This window comes from Trematosphaeria pertusa, assembly GCF_010094035.1.
Source record: "Trematosphaeria pertusa strain CBS 122368 unplaced genomic scaffold BU26scaffold_3, whole genome shotgun sequence".
Classification (NCBI taxonomy): Eukaryota; Fungi; Ascomycota; class Dothideomycetes; order Pleosporales; family Trematosphaeriaceae; genus Trematosphaeria; species Trematosphaeria pertusa.
Genome location: NW_022987214.1, coordinates 2,976,674 through 2,988,205, shown reverse-complemented (window position 1 = coordinate 2,988,205; position 11,532 = coordinate 2,976,674). Strand labels below are relative to the sequence as shown.

Here is an 11,532-nt window from a genome sequence, read left to right as displayed (position 1 = left end):
GGATGGCTGGAGCTCTTATCGGGGAAGCTCTATCGGGGAGCTATAGCGGGGGTTTGAAAGACGACGTTGTGAGCGGAAGCAGTGCCTGTACACAAAGGATGCTGGAATAGTAGGTGGAGGCAGAGTCGAGTCAACGGCCATTAGGGTGAAGGGTGATGCAGACGTGGCTGGCATTTAGCAAGGCTGCCGCCTGCGCCTTGTGCTGGCACGATCAAATGATGAGGCGCACGAAGCTTGGTCCACTTCTCCACGCGAAAGGGCGCTAGCCATGGAGCCTGTGCCGGAGCCTGTACCGGGGCCAGTAGCGAGACACAGCCCTGGAGAGCCCTCGATATCATATTGCGCGGTACAGGCTTGCATCTTCTCTGCGCTCAGTCATCTCCGAGACATCAGCGCCCGAGTCACGCAGGCAGCCACGCCGTTCCGCGCGCTCTCAGCCACCAGAGGGGTGGAGTGACGTCTAGGCTGCAATACTGGCTATTCCGCATTTGGCTAACGGGCCTGTCCACGAAATCCTTGTCCGACTATCCAACTTCAATCGCACCCATATTTCTCGTACCCTCCCGCGCAGCCTAGCAGAAACCACGTAGTTGATCCTTCGACGGCTGCATCAGTAAGGCCTGTTGCTGAGCTAACGAAAAGCCCGTTCCATCACGTTCCTTGTGCAACAACGGCAACTCCATCCGCTTGCATTGCCCCGAGGACCTGGTCCTCGACAGTGGCGGTCTTCAATCAAGCTGGCAGCGTGGTTAAGTGCGCCTATGAAGGAGATCGACAAGTTTCCACACTTCTGTGCCGGGCAGCGCAGACTCTCAATACGACTGTTTCGCCTTCGCAAACGTCGCGGCCACAATCAACGGAAACACAACCGTGGCCTCCGCATATACCTTGACGCTGTCGCCGTCCGATTTAATCTTTCCCCAGCTGACTGCTTCGTCCGGCCGCGCACCCGCATCGCTACCGTCGAATTCCTGGGCCGTGTTGATATACACGGCACTCTCTGCCCCGTTTCGCATCAAGCAGGCGTTGGCGATGTGATGCTTGACTACTCCCCCTCCTAGGATGATCATACCGGCCCGCTTTGCTCGCACGGCAATCGTATTAATCTTCCGAATGTCCTCGACAATGTCTATCCGCAGCTGCTCAGGGGATGACTTGAAGGTGTGGAAATAAAGCATGTCTCCCAGGCTTCCGTCTGTCAGAGCAGGGCAGAAGACTGGGATGTTATTCTTCCAGGCCCAGTAATATACCGATCTCTCGTCATTGATCTCTTTTCCAAGCCGGTTGATGACCTTGCTCGGCGTCCAGTGGATCGGTTCGTCTGTCGTCTTGCTTTGCTCTTGCTCCTCAAGCATCTTGTCCAGGATGGGCACAACCCAGTCCTCAAATGCACAGTAATTGCTGTTTGGTACAACCAGGTTTCCAATTCGGTTCATGCCCTTTGCGCGCAGTCCTGCGCCGGGCGTGCTGAAGGAACCCAGATACGTCGGTGCCAAGCATTTGATGAAGTCTTCCTCGACTCCTCCGGCGGTCGTGACGACGGCGGAGACGTGATTGTGCTGGACCAGATACCGCAAAGTCTCCCGCAGGCCCGACGATATAAGGTTGGACGTGTACCCCAGGAATAGGGTCGTCCTTTCACCTGTTTCAGGATGCGTCCACGTGCGCTGTCAATCTGTTAGCAGGAAACATTAGGCGCAGGATTCAAGCCGGGGCTGCTCTCGGCTAAATTGTTTCGCCATTAGGAAGCATACGAAGCAAGCGCAGGGATAGCAGTCTCCAGCAGCCGCCAGAGCTCAACGCTGCAGGTGGCATTTCAGCTAACTCACCATTTCGTTGATGATGCGCACGGCCTCGCCGACCGCCGTTGCCTGGAATCCCATGCTCGCATAGCCCTCGACGAGCTCCTCCACGGTGATACTGCGCTGAGCATAAGCGTTGAAGTCTATGCCCTGCACCTCTCTAGAGCCTTGCGCAACCGGCTCGGATGGCTTCAACACCGCATCAGTGGCGCCCGATGGGGCCTGCGACGTCGGATCTTGATTGGCGGGCGCCATGATCTGCGGCGGTGGAAGAATGCGCAATCGAATGCGCAGGGAAGCGGAATGTTGACCAAGGAGCTTGTTACTGGCTGCCGAGCGTGCCGTAGAAGAGACACCTTTGGACTTTTTGCTGCCTTGCCTCTGGTGAATGGTGGTTACGCATAGCCCTGGAGAGAATTTGAAGGGCAGCACCCCACATCGGGGGTGCTAGCACGCTTGCGGTTAGCGCGGTTAGCCGAGATGTTAGGGCAAGTGCGCCACGCGCAGATCAAAAAGGAGTCTGATTCGAGGAAGGAACGCCCAACGACCCGTACGGTGCACTGCGTGGATGACGCGTTTACGGCCTGTCATAATGCGACGACCGGCGTGTGTCAATCTTGAGGGCTGCGCGAGCACAAGGCGCGTTATCTGATGTCGGTTGCGCTGGGCTGGGCTGGCGCAACGCAGCACAATCTGACACAGCGCGCACTGTTTCAGTGGGCGTCCGCCGCACCCTTGTCGGCATCAGGATCTTGAAAATACCAGCCAATCACACGCCGCCCATCTGCATTCGACGGGAGCCGGGAACCAGCAACGGCTGCTCTCCGATGCATGCGGTTAGCCTGGGCCCACCCCGGCTCGAGAGGGGCGCGAAATTGGACCTTGCTTGTGCAGAGCCGACCGTCATGGCGGCTGGTGTCAGTGCTTAAGCGTACATTCTCGTGTCCTCCTGGACTCTTCTTCTCCATCATCACGCACCTCGCTCCTTGCGACGCTGACTTCCTACGACGACAGGATGCCGCCAGAGCTCGCTGGCTCGCAGCCCGGGTGATCTCGCCCTCGCCCTCCCTCCCCTCAACGCTGCTCGCACACCGCTTCACGTGCCCGGTGCCCCTTCTCCAACGAACAGCAGCGCCACGTCAACGGGGGTTCTCCGGCACGCCCGAACGGCCCTTTGTTCCCAGCCGTGCGGCGCGAGGCAGCAGCAACATTCCAGGGCGCTTTTACACGATTGCCTCTTTCGATCCGAACGACTTTTGACGTCCGCTGTTGATTGTTGGGCGTGAAGCCGTTTACCGACCCATCGTACCCAAAATCTCAGCCGCCTGGCCTGTGGATCGCGCTTGCCAAGCCTCTCGAACCCTGGTCCACGCTAACGCCATAAACGGTTAGCGCCCATCCATCGCACGGGCACCTGCACAACCTCGAACTGCTTCCAATTCCATCTTCGCCGGACCCGCCAGAGTCGAGGCTTTTCTTATCGCCGCGTTTCAACCGAGCACAATCGCAATATTCGCTAACCTCTCTCCGAAGGCTCCAGCACTGCGCCCTCGGGCTCGCGACCAACGGTCGAATCCGCACCAGCCCGTCTCGTAGCTGTCACCGTATCGTGGCCGCCGCCAGCGCCTCGAAGACCCCCTGTTGCCGTGCCCTCCGCCCTCAAAGCTGCTGCACGTCTCGCGCCGATATCTTTCACGTCCGTCGTGCCCATGTGGCGACTAGAAAGAGGCTTCCCCGATCCAGCGTGTCAGAATGTCCTCGTCTCGCTACCCGGACAGCAGATACGGCCGCGACAGGTCGCCCTATCGCGACAGAAGACCTTCGACATATGGCGGCGGATACCTCCCGAGGATTAGCGATTCTGCCTCTCGAGCGAATGCGGATGCAGGCGCTTTTCCACCCAGGGATACTCCACGGGGCCCGAAATCTCTCGTAGATGGCCCGCGGGCGCCGACTGGGGGACCGCCATCTGGTGCGCCTTCCGCGCCGCGAGAGGGACGCGGAAGGGGGTTTGCGGGACGCGGTGAACCTCCTTCACTGCGAGACGCGCCGCCTCTTTCGAGCGTTGCCCATGTCCCTAACTCTTGGCGGGCCACCGACCGAGATCGAGATCGTGACCGAGATTTTGATCGTGATCGTAGAGATAGGCGACCGTCTCCTTCTCGACGATCGCCTATAAGGGATCCACGCGACAGCCGCGACCAGAGGGATTTTGCTCCTCGCGACCTCGACATCAGCCGTGCGCGGCGGAGTTCTCGAGATGGTGGTCCTCCTTCAGCCGGCTCTTCATATTCCGATCCTCCTCTAGGCACTGGGTCATCGTATCGTGGTAGCGGTGTCGGTCGAGGTCGCGGTGGCCGAGAATTTCATCCAGACATGCGTGGGCGTGGCAGGAACTTCCATAATGACGATCGGGACCGCCACCATGACGCACGTGATCGATTGCCCGAGCGCTCTTATCGTCCACGCAGTCGTTCGCGAGACCCTGTGCGGCGTGAGAGAGACTTGAGAGATGAGCGGGATTTCGACAGGAGAGAACGTGACGAGCGCAGGTTTGTGCCAAGGGAGTATGACTCTTATATAGGGCCAGCAGGCTCCCTCAAGTCTGGTTCGCGTGCACTTGACACACATCGCGGAAGCGGGCCCCTCGACTCACGTCATCTTCCCGGAACACCGACAGGAGCTCCACCACATCATCCGTCCACAGCAGACCGGCTAGGGCCACCGAGCGATTCATATTCGCGGCGCTCATCCATTGCAACAGAGCCTGTGGGTGCAAAGGAAGGCCGACGAGAGCCCGGAAGGGATGATCTTCTCCTGGCGGGTCGCGCTGAAGCCTCCCGAGAACGCTATGCTCCACGGGCTTCCTCGCCTCCTGCTGCCGTGCCAGCTTTTGGGTTTTCGTCTAATGTTTGGAGAAACCCCGCGCTTGACGCGAAACCTACAGCCACCACTCAGTCAAAGCCCGCTGCGTCAGTACCCTCGGCGCCTGTTGCGACCGCCGTAGCCCCAGCTGCGCTGCCAGTTCCCTCTGCCCCCAAGACAAGCATCCCATCAGGGTTATCAACCGCGCCGCCAACTGGACCAAAGGCCGACAGGGCTCCGGAACGTTCTCACGGGGATAGTGGGAGTCAGGCTCAAGACAATAAGCCGGGTTCTACGGAGCCACCACGAATCGAGCCTCGCCCACCCCTTGCTCCGGCGGCAGCGCACAACGTGCCGGGACTAGAAAATGTGGAGTCTAAGGCAACGGGCCCTACTCCTAGCGTTGCTCTATCTCAGGCCAACTCGCCTCCTCAGGGTCCAGCAGTGAGGATTCGGGCGCCTCCGACAGGACCCCACGCGTCTCTTCGAGCCAACGCATCACCATCGTTCCCTAGGCCTACGCACTTGCCCTATGTACCACGAGATTCCTCTCCGGGCGCAATGCCTCCTGTCGGAGGGCCCCGGGGCGGGAGCGGAAGTGTCAGTGCGTTGACCATGAATACGTCACCTAAGAGTTTGCCCGCAAACATTCCAACTGGTCCCAAAGCCGATAGAGCGAATTCAATGGTGGCGCGCCAATCACCAATGTATCCTCCTTCAGACCGCCCCGGCTTTCCAGCTCCGAGAATGCCGTTAGGAAGCGCCCCGAAGAGCATGCAGTGGGTCCGTCCTGGTCTCAATCTCAATAACCGGACAATTATTCCAACAAAGCGAGAATTTCCAATTGAGGACCGTGATCGACCTTTTGGTACAGCCCCAAAGGCTCCCAAACTTGATCATAACACCTCGGCCACAGATGCTCAGCGTTCCGAGCCGACCAAAGCAGATTCTGCCTCCATAGCTCCGCCGACAACTGAAATTTGGCTCAACCGCGATCAATCGGGATCTGTGGAGCGACGCAAGGATACTTCGCCAAAGCCTGCACCCGTTGAAACAAGGCGTCTTTCGGACATATCCATGCCAGACGCATCCCCTCGCCGAGACAAGCCGCCCGCATCGGCTGCTTCTTCAGCCCCCGAGGTGCTGGACGACTCGGACGAAGATCTTGACCTTGACGAGGCTGACTTTGCTGAGTCGGAAGCGAAATACAACCGGGAGAAAACCTTGCTTGAATCCAAACGTATTGATCTTAGCGCGTCGCATCTGAGGGCTACCACACCCCTTCAGGAGATCACGCTTTTGATGAGCGTCAATATCAATCACCTACCCCATCGTCAGCAGAGCAAACCTGTTGAAGAGGAGATGATCAACGTTCCTACTTCTCAGCCTCCACCGGAAAGTACCACTACCGAGCTTCCCACTCCGAAAGCCGAGGAGACGGAAGATGTCATCATGGATGAGAAGGAAGAAAAGCCATTAGCACCTGCAACGCGAGCACTTCGTTTACGTCGGGGAACCACTGATGAGCATGAGGAGACTCCTGACCTAAGTTCACTTCCTTATCTCGGCTCTGGTCCGCCAACGCCACTTTCCGACCTCGACCAAGACCGACCGCGTGTGTCCGATGACGTCCTGCTTGTAATACGAGATAACTTGCGAAAGGACATTGAGCCAGAGCTTGACACCGAAGAGACTCTGGAGCAGTATGCCGCCGCGTACAAGCGATGGCGGCTTTATGTCCGCGAGCTTGATGAGTCTCGGGAACACGAAGAACAGGAGAGACAGGTATCCGCCGAACCCAGCATAAAAGTTACTACGCCAGATGTTCAGAGTTCTGCCATGGCCCCAATGCTGGACCTCCCACCGCCAACTACTGGCCGCCGAGGTCATTCGAGCCGATGGGCAACCGAGCTTGATCTTGAAACAGCCATCAAAGAATCTCTAAAGACGGCCGAAGAGGAGAGGATGGGAAAGAAAGAGCAAGAGCCCAAGAGGTCATTGGCCGACCCGGAGAAGGAGGCCACGGTCCCTTTGGAGTTAACTGCATATGAAGCCCAGCGACGCCGATTTATCGACACCAACTTTCAGCGAGAGCCCGGACAAGGCATCTTTGTGTTTCATTACGAGCCCCCAGAGGACGACTTCACAGAGGAAGAACACAAGATCATGGTGCAGCACTACAAGGACCAGTATGCCAAAAAATGGGGGAAGCTGGCAGAGATACTTTACAAAGAAGCTGGGTCCAGTCGGACGTACAAGGATTGCATCAATCATTATTATGCTACCAAGTGGGGCAAGGAATACAAAGGTAAAGTCAAAGGAAGGCGAGGTGGGCCCCGGAGGCGAGGGGGAGGTGCAGGTAGAGGTCGCGGAGCAATCGCTAACATGGAACGGCCCGACGTACCAGGCGATGATGGACTTCCACCGGCCCTTACAGAGAGCGGACGGCCGCGACGTTCGGCGGCCCCGACGTTCGGTGCGGAGACTGATTTCGACACCACGACCTCTACGCCGACCCCGGGACGGATGCGCCGCCAGACCGATGCCGATGGAACGCAAGAAAAGGCGGGTCGACGTGGAAAGGGTGGGAAAGAGAGAGGTGGGCGAAAGGCCAAGAACCCCCCTCTCGCTGCTGCACCAGCTGGATCGCCTGTTAAGCTTGATCGCAAGGCCTTGGGAGTCAAAATGGAGGAAGAGCTCGCCAAGCGACCACTGGGAGAAATGTCTCTACCCATGCAAGCCGCCTTGTCGGAGGATCAAATGGCGCTTTCGAGCGATTCGCAATTCCATTCAGGGTTAAGCTCTGGCATCATAGAGCGGCCAAGGGCGCAAGCTAGCGCAAGGCCTGGGCCCTCAAGCTACTGGTCCGTTACAGAGCAAACCGATTTCCACAGGAACGTGGCACACTTCGGTACGGACTGGGGGGCAATTGCGAACCATATGGGGACAAAGACGTCAACTATGGTGAAAAATCAATATCTGCGGTTGGTTGAGAGTGGGCTGGCCCCGGACTTGGAGAGACTCGCTATTGAAGCTGACCAGAAGCGAGAGCGAGGTGAAGATATAGGTCCGCCACCTACGCCGACCCCAGCCCCGAAGAGACGTTACGAGAGTACGCAGATCAACGCGCCACGTGCCCTCGCTCCGACGCCTGAGGGCGCGGCGGGCCATCCTATGGCTCTAACCAAAGCATCCCCTCCTAGCTCCGCTCCATCCTCTAGGTTCTCCAACATCGCCCAAGCGCCTCAGCAAACCAAGCCGATCGTGCCGCCTGTCGGGTTCACTATGCCAGAGACGTCGCTTGCATCAATACCTTCCATACCACCGCAGCAGTCACCCCCTACCCAGGCCCTACGCTCTCAGGCGCAGCATCACCTCCAGCACCCCTTGTCCCAACCCAAACCACACCATGCGGGACCGCGTGCTGGTTTTTTCTCGGACGACTTACTCCCACGCTCAGAGAATCGGCCGCCCCCACAATCCTCGACCTTGACTCATCCTTCGCGTTCTCTGCAACAGCAAGCTCAACCGCAACCACAACCACGAGTTCCCGAGCAGGCTCAAGCGCCGTTGTTTCGCCAATCGGTCCTACAAGAGCGCGACAATCTCATCAGGACAGAGCCATCGCAAGACCACGATGCTCATCTACGGTTCCAATCGCAGCATTCGCGACGAATGTCTCAGGAAGTGTCCCAACACAGGCAGTTCCCACCGTCTGCAACCGGTATGCCCCAGATGCGCTCGGGTCATGGCGTTGGGTCGCCAGAGAACCGCCCGCTTTCGATGCCGCATCCTCGCCATATTCAGCACGCATCGGCAAGCAGCCAATCCCTCCCAGATGCCTCTACTCAAACCTCGAGCGCTTTGCCAGCACCCCATCAATTGCCACCACGCTCTGTTATCGGGACACCACCGGTGAAGGAAGAGTCCAGACATTATCCGTTGCCTCAACCCCCGCAGTCTCAACCTCCGCAATTACAGTCTCAGGCCCAAACCTACCCTCAATCTACCCAACCACCCGCTCAAGCTGCGCAGCCACCATCCGCTCCACCACCGAAACCCGCCCCGGAACCGAGGAAGTCGAACTTGCTATCTCTTCTCAACGATACTGAACCAGAAGAGCCGAGACGAAAGAAGCCAAGCGAGCAAAATGTGCCTTCGCACACTCCCACCCCACAGCAGCAAGCCCCTATCGCGCCGCCACCGCCTGTGTCACAGCCTTTGCCTCCGCGACGTGACCTCTATAGCGATGTCGCCGCTTCTCAGGCGCCCTATGCTCGCCCTTCGTATGCGCAACAAAGTTCACTATCACAAGGCCCTTCTGGCAGGCAGGTTGTTGATCTTACCAACGATCAGACACCTGGTGGGAGGGCTCCTCCGCGTGAGACTTGGCAGCGACAACAGTTCCATCCGGGGAGTCAGGCTCAGCAGACGTCGGCGCTCAATTCCCCTCATACAGGCCTTGCACAGCCAACCTTTGGCGATCCCAGGATCTTTGCAAACCATCGGTCCGTGTTCGCTCAGCATAATGCTCCCCGAGCCAACCCTTCACCGCCACCTCTCTCTGCGTATAGCAATTCGCCTCATCTCCACTCACGGACTCCCAGCCTAAGCGGGCCTTCGGGACAACAACCACGTCACGGGATCACCACAACAGCTCCGCCTCAACACTCGCAGCCCGCGGCTGGTACTACGCAGATACTCCAACCGAATCCATATGCCCAGGTAGATCTTCCCGGAAGTAGCTCTCAACCTTCCGGGCCGGTGGGTATGCGACCGAGTCCCCATCTCCACACGAGTCATATCGCGCAACAGAGGGAGCTTCATAGCAGGAACGAGCAGTCTCAGGTTCACAATGCAGGTCTAGCTTATTCGAATCCTCAAACTCCCAACCAACACCATCCTGGCCCTCAACACATTCGCGGAGCGAGTGTCGCCGACCAATATCGCGCTCGGGATCCTCGCGATCTGCATCATGACTTCGACGCCCGCAACACCGAGCGCGACATGAGCCGAGAGCTCTCGCAAAGGGCTGACGCACTGCTACGGGAACGGCGCGAGTCTCTTCTGTCAAACTCTCACCTACGTTCCACCGCGCCTCCACCATCGCATCAAGATTCCCGCTATCAGACTCAACAGCAGGATCGGGGCTACGGTATGCAGCGAGCACACACCCCACTCTCTAGGCCTGACCATGGTCCGCCTCCGCCTCTACAACATCCCCCGCATTCGTCGTTAGGAGACGGCAGCCACCCTCTCTACGGACGTCAACAAGAGGATCCTTCGCATCGCTTCAGGGATCCATTTTCACGTGACGCTCGGATCACAGAGCGCATTCGAGAGGAGCAAGCACAGCAGCATGCGGCACTGGGCCGAGATGACTTACTCGGCAGAGAACGCGAGATGCGGGAACGAGAAATGCGCAATCAGGAAATGCGGGAGCGTGAATTGAGGGAGCGCGATGCGCAGTGGCGGGACAGCATGCTGAGAAGAGGACCTCCGCCGCCCCCAGGGTCGGGACAAGATCAGAGACCTGGACCACCCACGGATTGGGCGAGCGCTGTAAGGCATCAGGATAACAGGTGGCAACGCTGATTGGGAGGTTTTTCTTTATTTGCGACACCGGTTGCCCACCAGGAAATTTTCACGCCACAGCCACGACGGACCGAGCATTTTCCTTTGTCATTTCGATGGAGCGTTCAGCGGCTTCAAGGTCGTATCTGCATTTCCGGGGTTGGGGTGCATATAGGCGGATTTGGATGGGCAGCGCATGGTATGCGTGGCGTGGGTCGTTTTGTGGGAAGGGTTCTTGATGTTCGGAGCAATGCCATGTCTTTTCGGGGGTTCTATCACGGCAATATCGTACCATGTCTTGTTAGAAGAGGGGGGTTTATTGTCTCGCATTCAGAGTTTTTGCTCGCTGGGAGGAGGTATCTAGCGTAGGGTTCAGCGAATGTATTATATGCATCCAGCGAAATGGTGTGTGTATATGAAGATGCGTCGTAGCCCCCAAAGTTTTGCACTGCAATCTTTAGCGCGCACGAGGAAGTCAAACTCTAGGCAGTGAGTGATTGGGTGGTATTGTGCGAGCCTCATATGCATGGGCCCGTCTGCAGCTGTACTGCAATCCCTAGCCTGCAGGTGCCGAATCCCACGCAGCCTGCACTCCAACACTTGTTGCAGACGACAGGCTGCGGGTATGTCCGAAATTCGTACCCATCCGAGGTGGAACACGAGAATCTTTCTCGCGAGGGATTATCTTCTGCTGTTAATGCAGGTATGGGCGTCTTCGTTACTGTAGGTGCCTTGTGGAGGGCTTCGAGTATTTTGGCCGCGGATGGCTATGTGTGTGACGACGCGCTAGGCACAAAATCGCCAGCCTTATTTTTAGGCTTTCGGGAGCATGCAGACTGAAGACTACCACGGGATTGACGCATCACATCCTCGCGGAAGCGAGAGGAACAGCTCTGCGGGGCTAAAGATTGCAGTGCAAGCCCGATCTTAGTTATGATACGTCGCCCACAGATGGCGTGTAACTCAGTGTTCCAGCCGGACGGAACGCATCTATGGAAATCCGTTCTAGAACTCTACAGATTTTTAACTAAAAGATGCTCTATGCACGTTTAAAATGCTCCTTATTAGGATATATATAGTAGTATAACAGCTCTTAGGGTACAATACACCCTGTCTATAGATAGAATGCACTTTTCTAGTTCGAGAGAATCCATAGAATCGCAGAAGCTTTCCAGATCCGCACCACAGCTGGCGGCAATGATGTGGCGTGGCCGTTCTCAATCTCCGTCTGGCGATAGAGGCGAGCAAAATCTGATGGCAGCAGGAGGTTGGCTTACAAAGAAGAGGAAAG

At 57.5% G+C, this 11,532-nt stretch overlaps 3 protein-coding genes across 3 annotated transcripts; 2 read left to right on the top strand and 1 right to left on the bottom strand.

Annotated features, from left to right (window-relative positions):
* Window positions 1-370: 370 nt before the first annotated feature.
* On the bottom strand, window positions 371-2,188 carry BU26DRAFT_516155 (Deoxyhypusine synthase). Its single transcript, XM_033828256.1, has 2 exons — window positions 1,830-2,188; window positions 371-1,667 (listed from the first exon to the last, which is right to left on the bottom strand). Exons 1-2 carry the CDS (start codon window positions 2,055-2,057, stop codon window positions 813-815), a joined length of 1,083 nt encoding a protein of 360 aa, XP_033688888.1. The 5' UTR covers window positions 2,058-2,188; the 3' UTR covers window positions 371-812.
* Window positions 2,189-2,583: 395 nt separating this feature from the next.
* BU26DRAFT_231199 (uncharacterized protein) lies at window positions 2,584-3,308 on the top strand. The gene has a single exon (XM_033820875.1). It carries the CDS (start codon window positions 2,634-2,636, stop codon window positions 3,060-3,062), a length of 429 nt encoding a protein of 142 aa, XP_033688887.1. The 5' UTR covers window positions 2,584-2,633; the 3' UTR covers window positions 3,063-3,308.
* Window positions 3,309-3,554: 246 nt separating this feature from the next.
* BU26DRAFT_501999 (uncharacterized protein) lies at window positions 3,555-11,397 on the top strand (the record flags this gene model as incomplete). The annotated part of the gene is made up of 5 exons (XM_033826607.1): window positions 3,555-10,229; window positions 10,640-10,646; window positions 10,703-10,730; window positions 10,802-10,964; window positions 11,362-11,397. 5 exons carry the CDS (start codon window positions 3,555-3,557, stop codon window positions 11,395-11,397), a joined length of 6,909 nt encoding a protein of 2,302 aa, XP_033688886.1.
* Between the last annotated feature and the right edge of the window lie 135 nt (window positions 11,398-11,532).